This window comes from Mus caroli, unplaced genomic scaffold, assembly GCF_978045245.1.
Source record: "Mus caroli unplaced genomic scaffold, Mus_caroli_1 scaffold_8, whole genome shotgun sequence".
NCBI lineage: Eukaryota > Metazoa > Chordata > Mammalia > Rodentia > Muridae > Mus > Mus caroli.
Genome location: NW_028227263.1, coordinates 125,627,233 through 125,654,432, shown reverse-complemented (window position 1 = coordinate 125,654,432; position 27,200 = coordinate 125,627,233). Strand labels below are relative to the sequence as shown.

Genomic DNA, 27,200 nt, shown 5'->3' with positions numbered 1-27,200 from the left:
ACCCCCCCACGCTGTCAAATATCCTGCTGTAGTGGCGATAATTCAGAACAAAACCCCCCAGGCTTTTTTACCCAAAACACTATGAAGCCGGTCAGGCTCCTCAGACTCCTATTAGTGAAGAATGGAATAGTGTCACTTTGTGGCTGTGGGGGTGAAGTTCTACTCTGCTGGATACCCCACAACAATCTAATAATCCTGTGTGTGGTGAAAGCAGAGGAGCGCTTGGTTTCAGAGCTATTTCAGGTGGTTTTTAAAACCATGCCATCTAAAAAAATGAACTCCTCATCCTGTGAGGCATCACATTGGAGGGAAAAAGCCAGCACAGGACTTTAAAACCCAAAGATGCAATTATTTGCATGAAGTGTCTCACACTAGTCCCAGTATTTCCTAAACAGTGTCTTGCTGAAAAAGAAAAAAAGAACAAAAACAAAATTCAAACAAACAAACAAACAAACAAAACAAAATAAGCTTAACAATCAGGGACCCATCTTGCTCAAGTACTAATAATCATTACATTATTACACTATTGTACATGAACTTCATTTTTACTCCAAACTCCAGCGAAAAAATCAAGAGATTGGCTTTTTGGTTCCAGAGATACCCCCACCCCCACCCCCGCAATTTAAAAAGAGAGGAAATGAAAGAGACCCAGATGTAGGAATCAGGTCTAAGAGTCATCATCATGAGAAAATTTTCGAAGTGTAACGGGACAAGACAGTGCAGAGGTTCCTCCACCTTGTATACTTGCTGAGGCCATTTAAGATTTAACTAGAATGTGATCTCCTTGATGGGAAGCCCTGTGGAAGCTTACATCTGAACTAGTTGCTAGAAACTGAGTTTAGGTAAAGAACTGGGTCTGTTTTCCAGCTGTCAAGCTACAGTTATCTTAGCTGGTAACGTAGTCAGAAATCTGGGGAAGAACAAATTATAATCTACCAGTCATATATTAATTAAAAAATGACAGAGTTCATCTATAGTCCAAACAGTTTCCTGTGGTCTCTGCGGCAGCTTGGGCAGAGTCAGTCTGGCTTTCAAGCCCAGAAGACTCGGGGCTTTTTTGTCTGTGGATAACTCGTGAAATGAGAAACGACTCACTTTGGCTTAGGCAATATGAGGCATTTGACTCTCTAATTCTTTTCCACAGTGTAGACCAAGCCCAGGTGGGCAATAGCAGTGCTTTTCAGTGGTTCTCATACCACAATCTAGGCAATTTCTTGTAGCTGTGTCCATATCTTCTGAAACTTTGTGGGGTAAGCTGTTAGGCTTTGCAAGTCTGTCTGTCCTCATCTCCACAATCAGTGCCAAGGTGAGTTTTCTGTTACAGTTCAGGTGGGAGAAGGAAAAGGCAAGGACAGAGCATGGGTGACTGAGCCCCACCCCCATGAGTGCAGTATCTGCTGAGGCCCCATCTTCCCATATCTGGGTAGCTATATATAAGACACTCCATGCGTCTCAGTCTCCTACCCTATACCTCCTCATATCCCTCTCTCCACAGGAGTCTCATGCCCACCAACACTCAGACAGATGACTTCCTCTAGACCACCTTGGAGAGCAGTTTCAAGTCATCTCAGAATATGATATTTTGTAATAAGTCATGTGGACAGTGTTTTTCACTATTATCATTAAGCTAGTTTTTTGATGGTTTCACAGATACATATATAGTGCATTCTTTCTTTACTGTTGCATTTATTTACATCCCAATGTAAATGTTGCTCCCCTTCTCCATTCCCCCTCCAAGAGTTCTTCATCCCATCCCACTCCCCTTTGCCTCTGAGAGGATGCTCCCCACCCCCTCACCCACCCACCCCCAACTCACCCCCCCATACCTTCCTTCCTGGAAGCCCCATAGGAAGAACAACAGTATATAATGCATTATTGCCCCCCAGCTCCCTACTGGACTGTTTCCAGCATTCTGAGGCATCTGTGTGACACTGAAGTGTGACATTTGCTGTAGCCTGATGGGGTCACCAATGGCACACATCTTCCCCCAAATCTATCCAAAGGAAACAGTTCAGAAGTAAATGTGAGAGCTCTTTCAGTCCCTCCTCCATTCTTCCTGGCATTCTTGTGTAGGCCCAGCATGGATCAACCAGATTTGCAAGTTCCTGCTTACAGTGGCTATGTCTTGCACAGAAGATGGCATTTACAATGCTTCTTCATTGTACCTTTCAGCTCTTACAACCTTTCCATCTCCTCTTTTGCAATGTTCTCAGAGCCTAGGAGAAGATGTCTTATCTAGTGCTGGGCACACACACACACACACACACACACACACACACACACACAAACACACACAAAGATCCCTCATTCTCGGTACCTTGTGCTGCTTACACCTCTCAGCCTTCAATGCAGTTCAGCCAAAGAGAAGCCTGTCTGATTAAAAGCAAGAGTGTTAACTGTCTGTGAGTATAAACACATGTATTTAGAAAGTGTTCCCATGCTTTGTGAACTGGATTAAACCACAGATTTGTGCAAGCTCACACACCACACCACCAGGTCCTAGTACCAACCTCCCATGCCATGGATTTTGAGTGGAACTATGGAATCACATATGGAACCTCTCTGGTGAAGTATACCTCCAAGCCAATCAGGAACCATGCTGGTTACCCCCAAAACATCTGTATACCTCCAATTCAATCAGGGAGCAGCTGGTTACCTCCATAACATCCATGCCAATATTGAGCCTTTCCTAGAAGATTGATATCATAGTTGCATTCACATCTGGGTAAAACTTTTCTCCCCCAACAGTCTATCTAGTGTTTTCTGACACCACAAAAGGTATCAGGCAGGAAGGAGGCTTCCAACACAGCTACATCCTGATGGTTCTGTATCATGTGACTCTACGTGTCATGTCTTCAGCAATCAGGTGCTACCACCTAGTTCTGACAGGCAGCCAAGGACAAGAACCTGTGTTGTTTCTTGAGCCAATAGGGACTCCATGATCAAGAGATCAGGGCATGAATGTTTTGCAACCTACTTTTAGTAAGAGCTTAACCTCTGCTCTAGCCTACTACTCAACAGAGGTAGTGGAAGAGAAAAGTTCTTAGGGTATGGGGGAAGTAGACCTGTTCAACAATAGTTCTTTGGGTGCAAGCTTGATCTTCTTTGGCAGCAATCCAGTCCCCTAGCAAACACCAAATATGACTCAGCAGTTGCAATCCAGTCCTCTCGGGAGGCAGATACCAGGCACAAACCAGCACCTACAGTCCAGTCCTTTCTGCAGGCAGACACCAATCAGGTGTAGTTCAATCCTGAAGAAATGGCCTCACCAACTGGCCTGAAGCAAGGCCACAGAAACAGCAAGCTGCTGCAGGAACCTCACAAGCAGTTCTTGGGCAAGTTTCTCTCAATTGCAGCATTACCACAAGTTGAGCTCAATATGTATGTAAGGTGAACCAATGATGCATGTCTTTAGTGAAGAATATCAAGGCAGAGCAAAACAAACCAAAGCTCAGTGCTTGTCTTCCACTGTCTGTGGGGTCAAATTTATATTCCTTCATCAAGCCTCCTTTCACGTGTCTGCTATACCCAAACATCCTTTTACCCATGTCTGCTTAAGGAAAACAGTCTTTCATGTGTTTGCTTTAGCAAGACATCCTTTCACCTGTGTGCCCCAGCAGAACATCATTTGGCATGACTGACTTTCCAAAGAGACTGGAAGTTTCCACTTCATCTTGGCACTGGAGATTTTGTTCAATAACCTATAACTTCAAAAGGGAGCTTTTGCTAACCATGTAGGGTATTGCCCTTCAAACTTTTAACTTTGTTTACAAGATTGTTGGTTTATATAGAGCTTTTTCCCTTTTCTCTCTCAGTTTTATTTTTTTTAAATGTACAAAACATGATGGTCATATTAATTCACTCATGTAACTCCTTCTAGATCCATCACCCTTTCCCCAGTGGGTGACTAGCTAGAAACAGTCTTTTTCTGGACACAACAGGGCACTTGCAAGCATAAATTCACAACAGTTGAGGCAGATGCACAAGATCAGCACAAGGTGGAGACAAAATCCCAACGTGGAGAGGGTCAACATGAAGTCCCACCCATAGCTAAGAAGATATTGTCAATGGATAGTTGTTATGAGAAGGGATACTCTTGGTGGCTTGGGCATATGGCTTTTTCATACCCCCTTACCCTCAGATCTGCCCCCTCATTTTCTCTATCTCCCCACCCCTTTCCTTCTTAAACCTGTCTCTGACTAGTATTCCCCTGTTATTTTTTTAATACATTCACATATATAAACAAACAAATACATAAATACAACCTTCTCAGTGTCTTTAGTGTTGAGTGCATGTCTCCAGGGCTGACCACCTGGTATTGAATAACCAGTTAGGGGACACATCTCTTGAAGAGGCAAGTTTTCCACCTTCCAGCATCTGTCATCAGTTGCTTGTAGCTCTTTATCTAGGGCTTGGGCCCATATCATTGAGCTCTCATGTGTTCAGCTTCCATCAGATCTATAAGACATGGCCTCACAGCAGTCTTGCTGAAGCCCTAACACTCTTACAATCTATCCACTCTGACTTCTGTACCTTGGGGAGGAACTAGAGCCATGGCCTCCTTGGTCAGGCTTTTGCTTTTTGATTGCCTCCACTCTTCCCCTATACTCCCCGGTCTTTGTCATACTAGGAGCCTGGGGTACAGCTCCTTCAACCAGGCAAATGCCATGGGGAGGAAATAAAATCAATGACTATTCCTTGAGAGGGTGCTCTGTTCTATGATGTCATCAGTACCGCATCTAGTGTTTCCTCTCCTCAGGGGCCACCAAAGTTTACTACCTACCCTTACAGGGGAGACAACACGTGTGCTCTATAGCATGTCACAGCAGATTCTCTTAAACTAGGAGGGGAAGGGGGGAAGGAGGAGGAATCACTGGGTGGCACCCTGTGCCCAAGGCTTAGTGGATGAGGTCAGACACATACTGCCTATCTACCCACACATGCTGGCATATTCCTTTACATCAGAAAGCCATGCTGGTCTCTTTTTTTTTTTTTTAACTACATTTCAACATAGGACAGGATTCAAGGATATCAGCAGCATCAACCACCTGCAGGTCAAGAGGGCACTGCCTGTGGCTCAGAGCCAACTCTATGCCTACAATTATTAGCTACTGGCTACAATCACAGAAAGAGTGTTCATTCCATCATGACCTGGATGGCACAAAAAAAAATTATCCCACACTGTGAGCTATCAGTCTTACTTGGGGGAGCTGCCCTTTCCAATCACAATTCCGTTAGAGTAAGCTGTACCCTCTGTGCACACAGAAGCCTAGACAAAGAGGGAAAGACCTTTGAGGGCAACCTGTCACTGGTCTAACCTGTTCTTGGTTGTGGCCTATTGGGAGTGTAGTGATGGTGTGGATTCCCCCTGCCTGGTCAGAATGTCAAACAAACTCCTATAACAACATTGATCAGAGAGAACTTCACCTCAAAAGCCATCGGTTGCAGGGCTGGAGGGGTGGCCAGTATGTTTGAAATGACTTTAGCACAGGAATCCCATGTGTCTTCAGAAGACTTAGAAGTAAGAGTCTCGGGGAAAGTTTGCAGAGAAAGTTGGAGTGTGTGGGTTATAGCATATGATGACGAAACTGAAACTGAAACTGAAGAAAATGACACAGGACACCCAAATGCTGAGATCTTACTACAGCTGCAGCAAAAGGTAACACTGGAGGTGGCCATGATGATGACAAGTGTGGCTTTACACTGAAGAACTGTGGATGTCTTGGTGCTGAGGACATGGCTCAGAAGGAAACATGCTTGCTGCACAAGCCGAGGACCTAGGCTTGGATCCCCATCGTCCATGCAAAAATTAGGATGGTTGTGAGAGATTGCAACCCCAGGGCCAGGATGGAGCAGAGGACAACAGAGCCTGGATGTGTCACTCCCAGCTAGATAGGCAAAATGAAGATCTTAAGTTACGTGGGAGATAATATTAGATTGAAGGCAACAGCAAAACATCCAAAGTTGGCTGTGGTCTCCACATGTGTATGGACACACACTCGTGTACAATGGTGAACAGAGCACACACAACAGCAGCAATAGGCATGTTTTCTGATGTGGTAAGTAATGTGATATTCAAATAACTGGGGTAGTTTCATGTTTGTATGCTTGCAAAGAACCTCAGGTACACATCCATGTTCAGTGTGTGTGAAGTGGCTGGAGAACATGGCTTATGGTGAACATGTCAGCCATTGCTGGAGGATTAAAAAAAGAAAAAAGAAAAAAGAAAAAAGAAAAAAGAAAAAAGAAAAAAGAAAAAAAAACCACTTTGGATTATAAGAGTCAAATACTTCATTAGTTCCCTATACCACAGCCATGTTCCTGAAGGCTCTGGGGCCATTATGTATCTCTCTCTCTCACACACACACACACACACACAGAGAGAGAGAGAGAGAGAGACAGAGACAGAGACAGAGACAGAAACAGAGAGACAGAGAGAGACAGAGACAGAGACAGAGACAGAAACAGAGAGACAGAGAGAGACAGAGACAGAGAGAGAAAGAGAGAGAGAGAATCCAGCTCAGAATTATGAAACTGTACTTCCTCTCAAGAAATCTAGATATAAATGTATGGGCAAAGTGTGTGTGTGTGTGTGTGTGTGTGTGTGTGTGTGTGTGTGTGTGTAAAAATATATGGGTGTGCATATGTGTACGAAAGAGGTGAAAGTAAAAATGGGATCATGAGAGAGGAGGGAAAGATCTCAACATGTGGGATGTGACCCTTTCACACTGATCACCAAAGGGCATTGGAAAACACAGATATTTACATTATGATTCATAATAGTAGCAAAATTACAGTTACGAAGTAGCAACAAAAATGAAGTTATGGGGGGGGGGAGATCACAGCACGAGGAACTGTATTAAAGGGTCACGGCATTGAGAAAGTTGAGAACCACTGGCCTAAGGAGGACTGTAATGATCCATGTGCCATGAAAGAAGGAAGGATGTCATGACAGGAGGGGGGGGGGAACCAGAGATGGGGTGGGAGAGACAGGGGAGGGCAATGGGACAGGGAATAAAAAAGAATCACATATAATGATAGATGAAAGCTGCCCCTTTGCATGCTGACTTTAAAATAATTTTAAAGGGCTGGGTGTAATGATGCATGCATTTAAGTCCAGCACTTGGTAGTTATTGACAGGTAGTTCACTGTGAGTTTGAGGCTAGCTTGGCCTACATAGTGAGTTTCAGGACAACCAGGACTATATAGAGAGACCCTGCCTCAAACAAACAAACAAACAAATAATTAAAATAACTTCAAAACTGCAGAACATGACAGCCACTGTGCACCTTCTAAATTTCCACTTACATTCATCATTAAGTTGTCTCTGCAGGAGAAACAGGCTGGTCTGACAAGCCGGCCTCAGGTTCTCATCTGAACAGTGCTGTTTAGTTAGTTAGTATTTTTCCTAAGAAAAACTGGAAACTGGAGACTTCAGTAAAAGAAATTTCTGTAGGGGTTTGCATGCCCCTTTTGCTCCAGCTGCAGGGTATTTCTACTCCCTCTCCCTCTCCCTCTCTCCCTCTCCCTCTCCCTCTCCCTATCCCTCTCTTTTTCTCCCTCCCCCCTTTTCTCTCCCTCTCCTTCTCTCTCTCTCTCCCTCTTCTTCTCTCTCTCCTTCTCCCCTCTCCCTCTCCCTCTCTTTCTCTCCCTCTCCTTCTCCCTCTCCTTCTCTCTCTCCCTCTTCTCCTTCTCTCCCTCTTCCTCTCTCTCTCTTACCCTCCTCCTCCCCCTCCTCTCTCTCCCTCCCTCCCCTCTCAGAAGAGGTCTCTCTACATAGTCCTGGCTGTCCTGGAACTCTTTAGGGTGTCCAGGCTGGAATCAAACTCACAAAGATCTGCCTGCCCCTGCCTGGAATTAAAGTGCTGGGATTAAAGATGTGCCCCACCACCCTCAGCCCTTAGTTTCTAAACTACTGAGAAAGTATACAAACGGTGTCTCTTCTTGCTATAATTACTTTTACTTCATTGTTTCTGCTTTAAAATGCTTAAGGCCAGGCTGGGCAGGGTCTGCTCAGCAGCAGAGGGTGGTGAGTTTAGTTCCTAGGGCTCAGCTCACTCCAGGCAACAACAAACCTAAACTCAAAGAGCAAACAACAGTTAATTGATTGTTTCAAATTTCCCTCCAGAGTCTTCCATAGCTTTACTCACTTCCAGTCAGTTATTAATAGGAAACATGCATCATTTGTTTTTATAGTTGTAAAGGGAATTTTCCCAAGTCCTGTGTGAGCATGCACAGATACCTGAGTGGGAAGCTGGAATCTTGTTATGGGGAGCAGGTAATAAAACCCCGGTTGAGATACCTGCCTGTCCTGCCTGTCCTTGTTGATGAGAGGTTCACTTGCATTCCAGACTCCTATCCAAAACATTAAGAAAAAAACCTTCCTGCTTATTGTAGAGAATGCAGTAGGGATAGCTGTGAAGGAGGGCTTTGATGATTTCAGGGAGGAGCATTTGAATCAGGGCTGCCTGAGCCCAAAGCATTCTGAGCACCTCTGTGTTTCTCAGCTTCTCTGTACAGGGACCAGCAGCCCTCCAGCCAGCCCAGCCACTTTCAGGATCCCCTTTCAGCCTCTTAGGATCCCCCTCCATCTGAAGTCCCAGTGATACCCTCCTTGGATTCCTGAGGTGGGTGGATCTAGTAAGAGGAGCTCATCTGGCTTTGAATCTTCAAAGTAAACTCAGAAGTCTCAAGCAGAGGGAAGATGTTGCTGTCCAGGAACCTCAGAGCCCTAGCTGCGATCCACCTGTGGATAGTGTACCTGCTCCTGGAGGACTTACTGGGCTCCTGCGCAGGTGAGCACTGAACAGGAAGAGGGACCTTGCTGTGTCTCTGTGCTGTTGAGTGTAGCAAGAGCAAACTTGGTGTGTATGTATGTGTGTGTGTGTCTTTGTGTGTGTGTGTTTGGTGTGTGTGTGTGGTGTATGTGTCTGTGTTTCTCTATGTCTATGTATGTCTCTGGGTTTGTGTGTGTGTGTGTGTGTATATATATATATATATATATATATATATATATATATATATGTCTGTATGTGTTGTGTATATGTGTTTCTATGTGTCTATGTCTCTTTTTGTATGTCTGTGTTATATACGTGTGTGTGTTTCTGTGTATATTTCTGTGTGATATGTGTTTGTGTGTGTCTCTGTATGTTTCTGTATGTGCCTGTGTGTGGTATAGGTGTGTGTGTATATCTGTGTTTGTCTGTATGTGTTGTATGTGTGTTGTGTGTGTGATGTGTGTTTCTGTGTGTATGTCTGTGTGTGTTGTGTGTGTGTGTTTCTATGTGTCTGTGTATTGCTTGTGTGTATTATCTACTTAAGTGTCTAGAAAAATGCATCTCTGCTAGCCATCTGGAGAAACTTCTGTGTCTAAAGGACACTCTGACTTTGGGAGGAAGTGTCCTTGGCTGTCCTAGTATAGTAGTATAACCATAGACTCCTGTGAACTTGGTGGGGCAGGATGATTGATGGTTATCCAGAGCTGGTGGTCTCAAGCTTTCACTGAGTTCAGGAATCATATGCTACACAGGGATACTATGTTTCCATGGCAACAAGAAGAAATCCAGTGTCTGTGAGAAGGTACAAGGAAAGGTGCATTGAGTGTTCAGCTTGGTAGCAGGCATGGTTGAGGGTTTTCAGAGTCCAAATCCTGAGACAATACAGAGAACGCAATGATCATCTTAGGGACTCCTTATAGCCTGAGGTCTGGGTATAAAATCTTGAGGGTCTTTAGAGAAAGTGAGTGTGGTAGTGGTAGCAAGGCTGTGTGTTTGACCTGAAGCCGAGTGAATCAGCATCTCCAACAGGAAGATGCAGAGTGGGAGGATGGGTGATGAGAAAGAAAGAAGACAAACAATAGCTGGAACCAGGAGGTCTTACATAACTGATCCTTGTGCCAAGCAAGCTTTTTGAAGTGCTGCATCATATATACCAAGCACAGATGGGACAACAACCAAGGGAAACAACAGTGTTGGCAAAGAGCATGGAAATCTCAGACCCAGATGACATAAGACATGAACCACACTCCATGTAGGAGTCTGGTTCCCAGAGACTGCAACCTTGACTCTTTCATGGGTGTATCTCCAGGCTCAGACCAGCCTTGCCAAATCTGACCCTGAACAAGAATACATAACCAAAATCCTTTTTTGTTTGTTTGTTTGTCTTTATTTTCCTTTCATAGAAGCCAGGTATTTTAAAATAAACCTTGATTTGACATACATTAAAGCCAAGTTTTTTGGAATTATTGATATTAGACCTCAGAAACTTTAATATCATATTATCTTTGTCTTCTCACAATTTTTGTATACTTTAAACATGCTCAGGCCTTTATGACTCATAAGAAGTTTTTATTTATCTATTTTTTAAACAAATCAATCTTAACCTTTATATATAAATTCTTATTTATTAAAATAATATTTTTATAACTTTTATTAAAGCAGTTTTATCTTTTATCCTTATTTTTACCATTGAATGCCTTATAGTAATATTAGTATATTTTCACATTTAAACTTTAAGGTAGAAATTCAATGTTTATTTAGTAGTTGATTAACCTTGAAGATGAGGTAGAAGCCCTGTGTTGTACCTTTAAAACCTCATTTGATGACTAGTTTGTATTTAAAGAGATACTAGAGGTCAAAAATAACTTTTTTAAAAAATGATCACATATAGATATATCATGTTTAAAGGCACAGACACCAGTTAGTTTCATCTAAAGCAACTTTTCACTGGGAAAGTGTGCCCTGGAGTAGAAGTAATCACCTCTTTTAGACCCTGCAGAGCAACCTCAGTGGCTCTTCAATAGCAGCAGCAATAAATGTCATTTGATTTTGTTGTTGTCAAATTCAAAGACTTAACTCTCTTTGTTAGTATTATTAATCCTGAAGATGCAAGAAAAAAAGATCACTGATCCAAATCCTCACAGCCAAATTAATTAAAGCAAGCTTTTCTATTTGTGAACATGGGCTCTCCCTTCCTAAAGGCATGGTTCAATAGATCAAGCTTGGACATGAGTAAAATAAGGGTTTTTATAGTTCAGGAGGTATGGCCTTCATAGACTCATATGTTTGAACAAGTCTAGGGGGGCCAAGGAGTGGAATGTGATGGTTTGTACATGCTTGGGCCAGGGAGTGGCACTATTAGGAGGTGGTGTTGGAGTAAGTATGTCACAGTGGGCATGGCTACCCTAGTCCTAGCTACCTGGAAATCAGTGTTCTGCTAGCAGCCTTCAGATGAAGATTTAGAACTCTCAGCTCCTCAAAACATTAAAATAACAACATAAACATATTTTTAGCTCAGGGAAGCTGTACCCAGGATTATAGTCAAGAAAGCCATGGTTTTTAAGAAATGAAGACTAGAGGCTCTTCTAACAACAGGAACCATTTTCTTTCTTATCCCTGTCAGGCGGACAAATGGCTATCTGTGATGCTTATCAGCATACCAAAGCCCATGCTGGCCTCCAGGCTTCCTCAGTATTATGAGTGCCTATTACACATTTCAGAGTCCATGCTAGCATCCCAGATCTTCTCAGCTCTTCTCAGTTCTGTCCCTATCCTAAACTCCTCAAGCTCGGGGCCTTCCCTCCCAGCTACTCATTCTCCTTATAACCCTACTATTTTGACTTTGCATCCTCTTTTGCCCACATCCTCTTTGTCTTCAGCTCTCTGGCCCCTCATCCCCCCTCTTTCTGCTCTCCACTACTCTCCCTCTCTCTATGCATCCCCCTTTCTGCTCTGCTTCTCTCATAGCCAAGTTCAGTCTGTTGGCCATGTTCAGTCTACTCTCCATCTCCCTATTCTGGCTGTTGACTCTCAAATATCTATAATAAAAACCTTCCCCATTAACCATACCATGGAACAGTCATGTTGACAGTTTGTGCATCTGGTGCCAAAACTGAGGATGGGTTTCAATGTGCCCTTTTCCAAGGGGCTTGACCTCTCCTAACTGGAACCAAACTGCTGATTTAATTCTTCTAAAGTATGGATCAGTTGTTTTTGAAGGCTTCTGACATCCACCATATTAGACTATAAATTCTCTAATTGGCCTATTTAGCGGGTGCTCCCCTCCAGCAGCTCTCTCCTGGTACTTGAGTGTCACTTCAGAGTTACCTGTTATGTTTCTGTCTCCTGTTCCTTCTTCCTCAGCTCCCTCATGGAGCTTGCTCTGTCTCGATAAAAATCACAGTGGTGTGCTAAGCAACTTCTCTCATCCTACTGGGCCCCTGTAGAGTGGAAAATGATGCCTCTCCTTTGTGTTTTGGGACATTTCTCTCTGATAAAGTCTCTTAGTCCACTTGGGGGACATCCTGGATTGAAATTCCTGTCACCAGAACACTTACCCTTCTCTCTCCCATCTTTGATCTCCCTCCCAACATGCCTCAGGTTTTTATGGAGCTTATTGGAATCGTCCCTCTGGCTGAGTTGCTGTTTATGACCTTTCTTACCTCCTTTTAGCTGATGGACTTGGGAGGATGCTGGAATGAAAATGTGTATCTTAATCAGGGTTTGTATTCCTTCACAAAACGTCATGACCAAGAAGCAAGTTGGGGAGGAAAAGGTTTATTCCGCTTATACTTCCACTTTGTTGTTCATCACCAAAGGAAGTCAGGAAAGGAACTTACACAGGGCAGGAACTTGGAGGCAGGAGCTGATACAGAGGCCATGGAGGGGTGCTGCTTACTGCATTGCTTACCCTGACTTGCTCAGCTTTCTTCTTCTTTTTTTTACTTTTTTTAATTTTAATTAAGTATTTTCTTCATTTACATTTCCAATGCTACCCCCAAATCCCCCATACCCACCCCTCACTCCTCTATCCCCCAACTCCCTTACCCCCCCCCCACTCCCACTTCTTGGCCCTGGCGTTCCCCTGTACTGAGGCATATAAAGTTTGCAAGACCAATGGGCCTTTCTTTCCACTGATTGCCGACTAGGCCATCTTCTGATACATATGCAGCTAGAGACAAAAGCTCCAGGGGGTACTGGTTAGTTCATATTGTTGTTCCACCTATAGGGTTGTAGACCCCTTTAGCTCCTTGGGTACTTTCTCTATAGCTGTCTCTTGTGAGGCTATGCTGGGGCCTAGCAAACACAGAAGTGGATGCTCACAGTCAGCTATTGGATGGATCACAGGGCCCTCAGCTTGCTTTCTTATAGAGCCCAGGACTACCACCCAGGGATGGTACCACCCCAATGAGCTGGACCCTCCCCTCTTGATCACTGGATCTCATAGAGGCATTTCCTCAAGGGAAGCTCCTTTCTCTATGATAAGTCGAGCTGTGTCAAGTTGACACACAAAACCAGCCAGTACGTGTGTGTGTGTGTGTGTGTGTGTGTGTGTGTGTGTGTGTGTGTGTAGCAGAAGATAAAGTTAAGTGGGTTAGGGAGAAAAAAGGTCTTAGGTGTACATTTGAAATTTTTAGGCCCATGATCTTGGTAGTTTAAGATGGAGAATCCCAAAACCAGGGAAAGAAGAGATTCCACCCTCAGTAACAAGCAGGTAGGGAAACAGGATATTGATTGACAGGTATTTATCTGGAGTCCTTTTGACCCATGAGAGGTAAATTCAAGTTGATTCTCTGAAGCTTACAAGAATTTATTAAGCTTACAAAATAGATAACTTTTAGACACATTAGCATTACCACTGCAATCTGTACTAAAACCCACATATTCACACCTTTGTGTCATCGTAGAGTTTAGAAAACACTTTTGGGTTAAGAGAAAGTGAACACATTTTAAGGCAATCTCAGGGAAGACAGAAACCTTCTGTGGAGCAGAAGGGACAAAAGCTCCATTGATCTTGATCATTAGTGTGACTACAAACCAGGAAAGAGGGATTCCTTCCCTCTATCCAGAAGGCAGGGTGTATATAAAACTAGTACACTGAGAAGTCCCTTTTAGGTATATATTTAAAAACAACCAAAGTAAATTTAAAATCTTGAGTTTGTGACTATACTAGTGAATCATAAAGTTGAAGGTTTTTAGCAGAGTTAGACTAATACCTTATCAGAGCTCCATTGATAAATGTTAAAACTCTGAACTTTTGAAGTCTTAATACAACAGCAGCATAGCAAGGAGAAGAAATCTGAGCATTTTTTTTATTTCTTTTATATACCTTAAATCACTTTCTTATCACCATTTAAGCTTTCACATCCTCCAACCTTTATAACCTACACCGACCAACCTTAAATACGTTCTTAAACCCTAAAACACTTTCTTAGCTCCTTTCAACTTAAGCTTCTGTATCCTCAGATCTTACACAAACTTTATACATTTTTCCTAATTATTTACCATGAGACACAGGTGGTTGATTACACAGGGTGCAACCACTGTAAAATGAGTTTCTTTAGATGTGAAGCTCCTTATACAATTCATATTGCAACCTTATATTTTTCATAGTTAAGAAATTATATATTTTTGAACTCATGCTTTTAGAGTTTTTTTCCCACAACCTTAAGGGCTGTCCTGAAGGTCCCAGCATTTGCTGTTTTGCTGAGACATTATCTTTACCTTCACCTCATGAACTCATGCTGTCTCAGATTATCATGGAGTTATTAACCTTAACAGGGAGGACATTCCTTGGAGGAATGTGAAAATATATAATTATTATACAAACAAGCCTTATGCCCAAGGCAGCTATTGACACTCATGGAGGCCCATGTCCTCTGGCCCTGTCTCAGGGGTAGGAACCATGTCATTCTGTTCCCACCAAGGCCATGCCAGACTCAGTAATCTACCTATGACACACTGAGGCATAGAGTAGTCTAGTTTCAGTCTTTCAAGTTAGAACTGATCATGGGAACCCATGAACCTGTCTCCTCAGAACCCCACACTCTGCGCTATAACCTCATGGCCTTGTCTCGGGAGGTGCCTGGGTTGCCCCAGTTCCTGACCCTGAGATACTTTGATGATGAGCCCTTCCTGCCCTATAAGAAAAGCAGCAGCAGAACAGACTCCCAGGAACCCAGGATCAAAAACCATTTGAGAGCTGAGATCTGGGCAAGAGAGACTGGGGATCTTCAGGAAGAAGAGGAGCAACTCAAAGGGATGCTAGCTGAGGTCACAGCCCAGAACGGCCAGGATATGGGTGAGTAGATGGAGCTCAGTGCATACAGATCCAGCACTGGTTCCTAAAGTCAGGGTGGGGGAAAGGTATGGCCAAGCTGATTGAACAAACTAGTGGTCTTTCCCTAAGAAGCACAAGATTCCCATACTTTGGTGGATCACAGGATCTACCCTCCTTGCCCTCAGCCCCACTGAGAAATTAAGTCCAGAGACAAAAAGATAACAGGTCATTGCCTGGGTGGGACAGTTGTTCACACCCTCCAGGCAACCTTCGGCTGTGAGCTTCAAAGAAACGGAAGCATTAGAGGCTTCTGGAAACTGGGCTATGATGGGCAGAACCTCCTCACCTTTGACCAGAAGACTCTCACGTGGACAGTGGATGGACCCTCCACCCAGCAAAACAAGATGTTCTGGAAGACACGTGCACCCAGAGCTGATCTAGTTAAGACATTCTTGGATGACATATGTCCTGCTCGGCTCCAGAGATACCTCCCTTCCTTGAGAAATGGTCTGCTGGATACAGGTACTGACTGTCACCAGAGTTGGTTCCCAGAACCCAGGGGAACATTCCTGTGGCTAAGTGGCTCCTTCCATGGGATTTGTGGGGGGGTTGGGTTCTCATTTGTGTGTACAATGGTGGTAGAGCCTAAGGTAATGCCTGGAAGTTGGGACACAGAGTCTCTTCTTAGTTTCCTCAGACCAGAAAGGAGGGGTTCCCATATGTTGCCTGGATCTCAGACACAAGGGCCTCACATACAGAATAAAGAGCACTCCCTTCTATCCAACAACCCCCTGTTCTAGGATAGAGATTGTCCTGGAGGAGGGGAGAGCACTGGGTGGGACTGGGTGGGTTCAGAGCCATCCTCACTAGGAGCTAAAATAGGCGAGGAAGATGCAACCCTGGAGCTGTGCTACAGATCAAACACAAGCTACCCCATATCACATAACCTGGTCAAGGTCCTCTTACTGTTACTCAACTCTCACTTTGAAAAGGTCAACCTGGGGCTGGAGAGATCACTCTGCAGGTAAGAGCTCTGGTTGCTCTTGCAGAGGACCCATGTTGAATTCCCAGCACCCAGGTGGTGGCTTAAAACCATTTGTAACTACAGTTCCAGGAGATTCAGTGCCCTCTGTTAACTTCCATGGGCACTAGGTATACACATGGTACACACAATTCATGCAGGCGAAGTAGTCATACACATAAAACAAAGAAAATAAATATAAAATATTTAAAAGGTTATGTTTTCTTTTTAAATGGCTTTGTCTTTTAAAACAGAGTCTCATAATGCCCATCATTCACACACACCCATCCCCGACCTCTACTTTCCTAGTGCTATAATGATAGGCATGTATCACCGATTCTGGGATCTGAAAGGTGAAGTTTAAAGCTTTGGCCAAGTGACAGAAAATGAAAGGTTGCCCAGAGAAATCTGTGGAGGAAGAAAGACAAGAGGCAGACACTGGTCATCAGTCCTGGGTCAATTCCAGAATCAGGGCTACAGTCAGTTGACTCTACTTTGGGAGTCCCTCAATTGTCCCTTAAGGCTTGTAGAGCTGGCTTTAAAATAGAAATAAGAACATCCCACCCAGGTCAGATTTGTAGCCCCTGTAATGCTGAGCCCCTGACCTCTCAGTACCTGGTGCTCCCTGTGCCTGAATGAGGAACTGTTGACCCCTGAGAGCAGGGACATCGTGTTCTTTCACCGAGGAACTCAGGGACTGACCCTAAAGAACATCAGGATCCAGTGGAACTGAGTCTCCATCTCCCACAATCCTACAGCCACTGGGAGCCTCTAGGGAGGGTAGATTGGAGGCAAATATCAACAGGGAGGTTCTTCTGGACCATCCACCATGCTGAGATAGAAGGATCTTCACCTTCACTGACTCACTTTACCTTCTCCCAGGTTCCCCAGAGGTGATTGTAACCTTCAGGAACTATCCAGTGGGCAGGATCACACTGACATGCCGGGCTTTTGGTCTGTATACACGTGTGGCCACCCTGACCTGGCTCCAGCATAGGAAGCCAGTACAGCAGAAAACCTTTGGATCTGAAACTGTCCTACCCAGTGGGGATGGCACCTACCAGGCCTGGGTGTCCATTCGGGTACTTCCTGGACAGGAACCACAGTTCAGCTGCAACTTGAAGCACGGCAACCACAACATCAATAAACCTGCTGCCACTGAGGCCCCCGTCTATGGTGAGAGAAGAGAACAACTTCCCACCTCAGGTGTGGGAAGCAGGGTCAGGAAAAGCCTGTGGAGTGCAATGACTACAGCTGTCATGGTGATCTCCTGGACATCAAGCCAGAAAACTGATGGGGCCTCTGCTCTGGTTCTGCTCTGCTGGCTTCTGCTCTTTTCTACAGAGCAGCAAGAACATGCAGGAGGACTGCAAGAGACCAGGTGAATATTCCTGCAGGCTGTAGCAGAAGGTGACAGGAGTGGTGAGAGGCCTTTGCTTCTTTTTATAAATTGTACAGGTAGAAAGGTAGTCACACAACCACCATTTTACCACACTGGTGAATGGAGGGCCCTAAGGAGTTACCATACCATACCCTAACCTGCACTGCTGTTGGGAGGCACCGCCCCCTGGTGGAAGTGCAGTGTTACTTCCGATGTGTTCTTATATATATTATGAAATACAGGGTCAAAGAAGCAGGCTAGACACCCACAACAAAGTACAAGTTGTGGCAAACTACACATGCCCCTGTCTCTTCACCAAATACATAGAAAACAAACAGCCAAACAAGACAGAGGAAAAACTGAGAGTCCAAGAGATGATCGAGAGTCATTTTACCAGATGATGATAACTATTCCAGCTTTTTCTTGATTTAAACACAGAAATTTCTCCTCAAAAGATATCCATGAAGCATCTGGGGGAGATATTGTGTGTGTGTGTGTGTGTACGTACACATATACATACATATCTGTGTGTGTGTGTGTGTGTGTGTGTGTGTGTGTGTGTGTGTGTATGTATGTATATGTTGCGGCCCGCCCGCGGTCCACAACACGAACGGTTCACTGAGAATGGCAGTTCAGGCCTAAAGAGAGGAAACTAGACGGGGCGGAAGAAACAATGGAGTCAAGACAACATTCGGATCAAGACTCAATTTAATATTTCCAGACACTCAGTTTATAAAGGAAGGGGGAGGGAACCCAATTTCCCGCCAAGTAACTCAGGGTCCAGTAGCAGGACGAACACGTGTGTGCCTCCAGGCAGCAGAGAGCAGGTTCCAGCAGTGGGCGTGGCAGGACGAATGAGCCGGTAGCTCCACCCTTGAGCAGGCAGGTTCCAGGCTGGGGGGAAGGGAGGCCACATTTCCCCCCATTAGATAACAAAACAAAAATAAAAAAGGGGGTGGCCTGTGGCAGAAAAATTATCTATGTTCAATAGTTCTGCCTGAGTTCCTAGGGCTAAAGAAAAAACCTATTTCCGTGGGATTCCCTAACTATTCTAATGGTAAACTGTATCTGGCTGAGACTGTCTTAAAAGCACTGACTGAAATACCAGCACTGGGCTGTAGGCTCTGACTTTATAATGCTAATTAGTGCTGAATAGGTAGCTACCTGTTTGCCTTTTAAGTAGGGCGTTGGAACCCTGGCTGAGTTTAGCTAAACAATTTTAGAATAACACTGAACTGATAATTATCCACAATTTTGGGTGACAGGCAGGGGAACAGTGAGAAGAGATTAAGACTGGCTGGCTCCTAGTACAAGGCCAATTGGCTTTTTTATTTTTTTTTGGGTGGGAGGCAGTGAAGGGCCTGCTCTTACAACAGCAAGGTCTCCAATCTCTCTCCCCCCTATTAATTAAGTTTAAATAGGCAATGCTTAACAGAGGTGATCAAATGATTTTCTCATCCGTAGATGAGTGGGCCTTAACCTTGACTTGGGTGGACATTGGCCTGATTCCTCCCGTGAGCATTGTAACGACTCACATCTGTGGCTCTTGGTATCTTTTGGGGAGGGGAGGCAGAGCCTTAAGTATTTTTAGTTTTTAGCTGGAGTCAGATACCAACCTCTTTCAAATCAGGTGTGTCGCACAGGGAACTCAGAAACGGTCAAACTGGACCTTCCCTCCGCAGTAATCTCCTGCGCCAAGCGGTGCCCATACCGTATTCATATGATTATGAATCAGTATTGCAATTCTGAGTTATTGCGAGGTCTCTATGTGAGACTTGTCAACCTCAGATTTAGCAAGGCCTAGACAAGAATTATGTCAGTATTAACACCATTAATTTTGGTTAAACTAGGAGCTGAAAGTCTTTCCTCTTCATCCCTGTTATTCCCAGTAGCCTGAGGAACTAAGGACACCTTGCAGTAACAGCAAGGGTGAAAAGCCAGAGGCCAGCTAAGGGACTAAGCCTATATCTATCAAAATAAGAACTAATCTTTGTAAATATATATGAAATTTCTACTTCCCTAGCTCTCCTGGTAAATCTAAATCTTATCTTAGACTGAAAAGCCACATGCTGGGATGTCCCTGGAAGGGAGATTAGCAGAACCACCTGTTTGCTCTTAGGGGCGGGGCGGAGAACCGGAGAATGTAGATTGACCTGCTTGAGAGAAGGAAGAATACTAAACAATGAGAGTGTAGCAATGTAAATTTTCTGTTTGGAGAAGTCAAGGTACTTTATTTAGATGCAAATTGTAAAGCTAAAGTTAATCTCCGGCCTCTTGTAGGGGAATAGGCTCAGAGGAAACAGTGTTTTTTGAGAGCTTCCACTCCCAGCTCAAGAGGAATTTTAGTCTTTAGAATGATACTTACGAGGAGAGACAGAATCTGTGTTTACCTGACGAATTAATCTCTCTGGTAGCCACCGTGCTTCATCTTCATCTCGTGAAAAAACACAAACCGAGCCTCTTCCCCGGATTAGAACTGGATCTGGACCCTTCCATTTATTAGTCAGGGCGTCCTTCCATTTTACCAATGCATAAGAATTAGAAGTAACTGGGTGCCAGTGGCGTTCTGCTGCAGACTGACCTTTAATGTCAGTTTGCAAAAAGTTTAGGACAAATAAGGTAAAGGCGAGGTGAGCCTTTGGTGACTTTGGGGGAAATGCTCTGAATTAACTTTGCTAGGTAATTTAGAATATAGGAATCTCTAATAATTGAACTGAATATTAGACCAGTCTAAGATTGAGTTAGAATGGCTGGTTACACTTAAGAAGAGTGAAAAATCATTATGACTCTATTAAATGACTAATTTTACTAAGTCTGAATATACAGTCTCTGATGTACTATTGCCATAAAGTTAAAAGGCTAGAAGCTAGTCTAAACTGGAAAAATGACAAGCAAGGATGGATCTAAAACATGAATTTAATCTTTTAGTCCTTTTAATCAGGACACTGAGTTAACTTACCTGTCAGCTCAGCACACGAATTACCAATATGTTTCTGTAGAGTTCTGTGGAGAGAACCTGTTTTTCCCTTTCCTAATAAGGTAGCTGTTTTAGGATCAATTTATAAGCCAATAAGTAGATCCTTTTAAGATACTAAAAAGCATTTATTAAATTTGACATTTTAATCTCAAATTTTGAAAATAAAGGTATGTTTTAAATAGTGTGCATGGAAATGCACTAAATAGTATATATGGGGATACAATTTCTCTCTTTTGTCTTTTAAGAGGTTAAAGTTTAAAATTTTACAATATCTAACCTTTTGAATTAATAACTTTTTGGACAAAACATTTTAAATATTTGGCTGTAAAGGGGCAGTGACTAATTGCACTTTCAATTATTCCTCCTAAGGAACGGTTGTAACTAGAAGGCTAGAAAAGTTATTAAGAGTCACACGTGCATAATTTATTTATTTATTAACTAAAAATATGTATAAACAATTGTAAATTTGAGAATTAATAGTATCTGAGGGACGAACAATTTTAAGTAATTATGAGCTCAGAGATATAGCATTGACTATCAATATAAATTAAGGTTTGATTGTTCAGCATTTTAAAACACCATCTACAGCACACAACCAGATTATTTGTGCTGGAATAGGGGCAACTGTGTGTCTTAAGACTCCGCTCCACAGCAGCTAGTTGGGCCCACGTGGCCAACGATTGGCTGGGAGGATGAGAAAAATGACTTTACAATAATGTTTTTTCTGGCCAAAGAATTGTCTTGGGCACAACTAATTTTTAATTACCAATTAACAACAATTATAAAAGCTTTCTTTATTTTTTGTAAAACCTTTTGCAGCAAATCAAAACACCAAATAATAAAAGGATACTGTCTCTGAATCTTTTGGGTGAGAGCAAGGATTTAAGGTAAACTTCCCTTGAGAAGCATTAGTTAATAAAATACTTTCCACTTAGGAAACAATATATACTGAAAGATTAAAACTTTTGGCTTCTTGTAAAGAAGCAGAAACAATAAACATTTTTCTTACATAATGTAAAGCTATATTAGCCATACATAGAGGCAAAATTTTCTAGTGATTACCAGTTTACTAGAAGCAAAAATCTTTGAATTTAAGCATTATTTTAAACATCTGAATAGATCTGTAACACTGTTAAAAAGAAATTTTCTTGAACACAGGGAAAAACTTTTTTAGGCATTGTTTGCAAAACAAAAGAAAGTTCCACAAGCCGCTCTGGGACTGCCCAGAGCCCTGTATTGACTCAAAGGTAAAATACTTTTTAATTTGAGCATCAATCTTAAATTTGCAATCAAACTGCAAGCTGCAGTCAATGGAACAATGGCAGTTTTAACCATAATTTTTAAGTTTTTGTGCAAGGTTAGGATAATACCTACAACTTTGGGAAAGCAAAACCTATGTTTAAAACAATTTATCACTGTTAAAATCAATATTAGAAGCATTACTATCATATTACTAAGTTTGGATATCAATTAATACCTATGAATACCTATTAAAGCAAGCTTTAACGCTTTAATAAAGAGGCATTGCTTTATATCTTATCTTAAATTTTACTATTTAGGATAGGAACCACATTAATCATTATCTAAACTAGAAATATCTTAAGAGACTCAGCCTCTAGGGCTGCCTTAGGCCACGTGTCGGAAGGACTCTAAACTTGAGTTATCAAATTTAACATTAACCATCTGTAGCAATGTAACAATTATTAATTTTAACCAACAACTTATGAGCTGAATGCGAAAACATGCAGAGCACATTTTTAATAAAGAACCAAATGAAGCAGTTAATTTTAGACCAATCAGAGAATATTAATCTTTGTAGCTACAATCATAGAATAAAAAAGGCACTTTACCATTGTCAAACACATTAATCATGAACCATTTATCAGATTCGAAACTAAGAGGCTGTGTACTCGCTGCTTTTTCTTAAAACGAACATTTTTTCCATCAGGGGCCCTCCTGCCATGTGTCTGGTTTTTGGCTGAAACACGTGGCAGCTCTCGGCCTTGCAGATAAAGTTTTTTATACCATTTTTATTATCCAACATAAAACATAGAACATTCATTCATACAGACTGGACACGAACATACATGAATTGAACACGAGAACAGATTGGTGCACCAGACATAAACAAGACACAAAATGGGGCAGAGTACTCCTGCTATTTGGGACAATTTCCTCCCTCATGATGCAGTTTTTATAACTGCGGCAATCCGCCTGTATTAATTTCCTTTTAATAAACCCTTTCCTTTCTCACACCTAACAATGTAGCTTTTTTCTAGCCACGGCCTACCGCCTGTGCCTAGCTCCTCTTAAGCTTCACTGCTGAACCTAAGTGAACCAGCGCTCGGGCTTAACGCTGTCTCAGCTTAGCCCATACCTTCTCCGGTATGAATTTCCTTTATCCTTAAGCAACTCCTGAAAACTAAACACAATCGCCTGATCCATGATTTTGAACCCTTCTTTCTTCCACCTAAGCAGTTTTCTAAAAAACTGCGGCACACCGCCTGTCTCCGTATCTAGTTCCGATTTACGAACTGCTGACCCCAAGCAGAACCAGTGTTGAGTCAGCACTGCTTCAAACTTGTTCGTATCCTACCGCATCCCCAGCAACACTCTACAAAACTGAATTTTTTTAGGCTAGCGCTAGCATGTGTACCTGTCCGTTGCTCCGATGCTCCTCCTATACGAAGATTCTTTTCTTTCTTGTGGAGCTCCACACAGCAGTCGTTTCTCTTAACATCTCTCTGCCATTCTTCAGGTCCCAGTTCTGGCGCCAACTGTTGCGGCCCGCCCGTGGTCCACAACACGAACGGTTCACTGAGAATGGCAGTTCAGGCTGAAAGAGAGGAAACTAGACGGGGCGGAAGAAACAATGGAGTCAAGACAACATTCGGATCAAGACTCAATTTAATATTTCCAGACACTCAGTTTATAAAGGAAGGGGGAGGGAACCCAATTTCCCGCCAAGTAACTCAGGGTCCAGTAGCAGGACGAACACGTGTGTGCCTCCAGGCAGCAGAGGGCAGGTTCCAGCAGTGGGCGTGGCAGGACGAATGAGCCGGTAGCTCCACCCTTGAGCAGGCAGGTTCCAGGCTGGGGGGAATGGAGGCCACATGTATATATATATATATATATATATATATATATATATATATATATATAAACATTTAAAAGATTTTGAAGATATCTTATTCTCTATGGTCTCTTTAAATACGTACTGATAATCAAAAGGATTCTTAGTGTCCCGATACAGGATTTCTGCCGTGTCTTCTAAATTAAACTATTCTTCTGCCTTCACCGTGCCAGCCTAAAATGATCACAGCAAAACTTGTTAAATGTTAATATGCCTCCACAATAAAAGAAGAACGAGTTATCCCAACCAATTTTATTTTTAAAATAAAATATAAATTAAAATTAGAAATTATATTACTATAATGGTTTTAAAAATAAAAATGTTACAAAAATAAAGATATATAGTATAAAAATATAAAATGTTATAAAAATATTAAAATTTAAATAAAATAAAAATTCAGTGGCATATCCAGGTTTCTAAAGAAAACTCTGTACCTCTGAAGGAAAAAAAAACAAAACCCTGAGGAACTGGTCATCTGGTCAACCTGTCCTGAAACTACCTACCAGGTCTGAATGAAAATGACTTTCTAGGACCCCCTCATTTTCCACATCTTGATACAATGTTGTCTTTGTTAGGGTTTTAATGCTGTGAACAGATACCACGAACAAGGCAAGTCTTATAAAAAAAAAAAAACAACATTTAATTGGGGCTGGCTTACAGGTTCAGAGGTTCAGTCCATTATCATCAAGATGGGAGCATGGCAGTATCCAGGCAGGCATGGCGCAGGAGGAGCTGAGAGTTCTATGTCTTAGACCAAAAGCTGCTAGTGGAAGACTGATTTCCAGGCAACTGGGGTGAGAGTCTTAAGCCCACACCCACAATGACACACCTATTCCAACCTGGTCACACCTATTCCATCAAGACCATACCTCCAGATGGTGCCACTCCCTGGTTCAAGAACATACAAATCATCACAAGTGTCTTCGAGACCACACCCTGTTATAGTGTCTCCTGAGGGAAAGATTCAACCAGACTTTTGGCTATTAGCCCCAGGTAATGTGAGCATTTTTGGGACATTTGGAGAAAATGAGCAACTATGATACAGATCTTGTTTTACATTTGGCCTCACTACCTAAGTTAACTCTTCATGTATGTTACTAACTGGGAGTCCCTCTACTGAAGAGAATAGGGGACACTTCAAAATGACTTGCATCAATTTGTATCTCCTCTAATTGTGTAAACTCCACCTCTCTGCTAGTAACAGCCTCTCTTGCTTCCACAGCCTTCCTTGGCTGAAGCCATGTTGTCTCTCCTGGGAAAGGTGCGTGAATGTTCTGTGAATGACCTCCTTGAGGCAAGGCCCCTTGGAGTTTTTTTTCCATTAGGCAAAGGACAATGAAAAAGATAACCAGGACAACTTCATCAATCCTTTGGAGATGAAGCTATGATTTCTATTTTTTCAAAAAGTTAAGTAAAGACAGGACTGACTAAGACCTTTTTTTTTTCTTCTTTTTTTTTTAATTGGCCATTTTATTTATTTATATTCCAAATGTTGTCCCCCTTCCTGATCTCCTCTCTGCAGACCCCCTATCCCATTCCCCTGCCTCTATGAGTGTGCTTCCATCCTTACCACCCAGTCCCACCTCACCACCCTAGCATCCCATTCCCTTGGGGCATCAAACCTCCACAGGACCAAGGGCCTCTCCCCACTTTGGTGCCAGATAAGGCCATCCTCTGCTACATATGCAGCTGGAGCCATGGATCCCTCCATGTGTACTCTTGTTGGTGGTATTTCTAGGTTTAGACTAAAACCTTCAAAGAGGATCCCTTACTAGATGGTCTCAAAATGGATAGAAATATATGAGGCCAAAGAAAGGGGCTTGGAAACATAAGCTACTTCTTCTGAGGATCTAAGCATGCCAATACATTGAAGAGAGTGAAAGCTCAAAACTCAGAGAAGATAGAGCCCAAAGGTCAACAGTAAAAAGTTCATTCTCGGGGCAAGTTAGTTCATTCTTAGGATAAGTTAGTAAGTAAAATTTGCTATGCTCTTCAAAGAAATATAACTTGGATAGACTCATCTTTGCCTTAGGAAAGGGCTTATATAGAAGAAACAAAAAGTACGAGTTGATGGGAAAGTGTTAATTGTTAGTTTCTGCTGTTTATAGGAAAGTTATATAGGGCAGGACCATACTGTCAAACTAAGACAGACTATGGCATAAAGACAACTTAAAATATGTTGTGAGCATACTGAATTAGGAGATGATAAAACACAGAGGTTATATTCCTATTAAATGCTTGGATTCCTATTGGCTTTTACTTGAAACTGCATGTCTGCTGCCAGCCTGTGCACAAACTAGATGTACCTAGCTAGACATAATCATTTTGGCTTGCAATACAACAGTTAAGTCATTATGGCTTGCACTATTCAGCTGTGCTTAGCTATGACATAATCATTTGTGTTGAAATACTATACTGTTTAGATGTGGGAAAAGGTTAATCATTGACCACAAGGAAATAAGGGGAACTTAAAATGAGTTTTAATGAACACTTTTTGAGATACTTGGATAATGATTAAGGAAAATCTAAAACTGTATGTGTTTTAATGCTCTAAAATTCTGTATAAATAAAGATGGTTTAACCTATTCAGGACCACTTGCTCGAAGGACATCAAGTGGTCAGAGCCCTTTCTTTAGCTGATTCCACATCTCCATTCTGGGTTACTGAACTCATCAGGCAAGGACTCCAGCACTTCCTGTGTTCATTATGGCTCCTGTGCTCCCTGATGATATTCTGTATGATTTCAAACAACAGATTCGCAATGAACTACACTGGGCTCTTTCTAGAAAAAGGAAGGTTTTTAGATCTTGTTTTAACTAGTATTTTTGTAGTAACACTGCTATTAGCATCTATAGCTGTTTCCATAGTGACCCTTACCCAACAAATGCAAACTGCCCATTTTGTTAACTGGTATATGCCATGCAGGAAGAGTGGGCAAGTGAGTTCCCTGGATATGGCCCACCATCTTGCTCTTCTGTGATGGGTGTGCTCTGGTGAGGCATTCTAGGATTACTTCTTGATACTGGTGTGCTTTCTCATGTTTGTCATTGCCATGCTCCTCGTTTATGTGGCTTGGTGTGAGTGGACACCAGGGGACTCTCACTGCCTGTAGACTGGTGTGATTACATCCTTGTTGCTAGCTACTCTATTAGGAAAATTTCCTGCAGATCAACATGAAGATGAGCTTTCATGAATTAATGATGTTTAGTTGGTTGTTTTGCCAGAAAGTTATAATAAAGTGAGAATCAAGAATAGAATGTGCCCCCTCCTCGTAGAATGGTAAGTAATGGCTGCATAATAAAGAGTACAATGAGCTTTCATGCATTGTACTAAGAAGAGAAATAGAATTAAGACAGATTTGTGATGAAGGGAAAACATTCTTTCTAGGTCAGGTCCAAGGATGAAGCCACAGGTGTGCACTATGATAAGCAAGGCCATGTGAAACTGTTGCTTTGAACTTATAAAGAGCTTATAGAATGAAATGCTGCTTAGAACTTACTATCCTTTTGAAAAACTGTCTCCTTTTGTGTAACAGTTTCTCTGTGAGGTAATTTTACAAATAAATTTTATCTAAGAATGTATAAAAAGGCTGAGAGGAAAAAATAAACTGTGGTTGTTGGGGCTCTACTCC

At 42.5% G+C, this 27,200-nt stretch overlaps 1 protein-coding gene across 1 annotated transcript; it reads left to right on the top strand.

The window, feature by feature from the left end:
• Positions 1–8,704: 8,704 nt before the first annotated feature.
• LOC147003466 (MHC class I-like protein MILL1) lies at positions 8,705–17,463 on the top strand. The gene is made up of 4 exons (XM_085842473.1): positions 8,705–8,795; positions 14,815–15,078; positions 15,304–15,579; positions 16,961–17,463. Exons 1-4 carry the CDS (start codon positions 8,705–8,707, stop codon positions 17,461–17,463), a joined length of 1,134 nt encoding a protein of 377 aa, XP_085698599.1.
• Positions 17,464–27,200: the final 9,737 nt, after the last annotated feature.

Bases quoted from the DNA above. Each gene is read 5' to 3' on its own strand.
- LOC147003466 (XM_085842473.1), top strand. From the start codon at position 8,705: ATGTTGCTGTCCAGGAACCTCAGAGCCCTAGCTGCGATCCACCTGTGG. The intron at 8,796-14,814 runs GTGAGCACTGAA...CTGTCTCCTCAG, and splicing joins CTTACTGGGCTCCTGCGCAG to AACCCCACACTCTGCGCTAT. The intron at 15,580-16,960 runs GTACTGACTGTC...ACCTTCTCCCAG, and splicing joins AAATGGTCTGCTGGATACAG to GTTCCCCAGAGGTGATTGTA.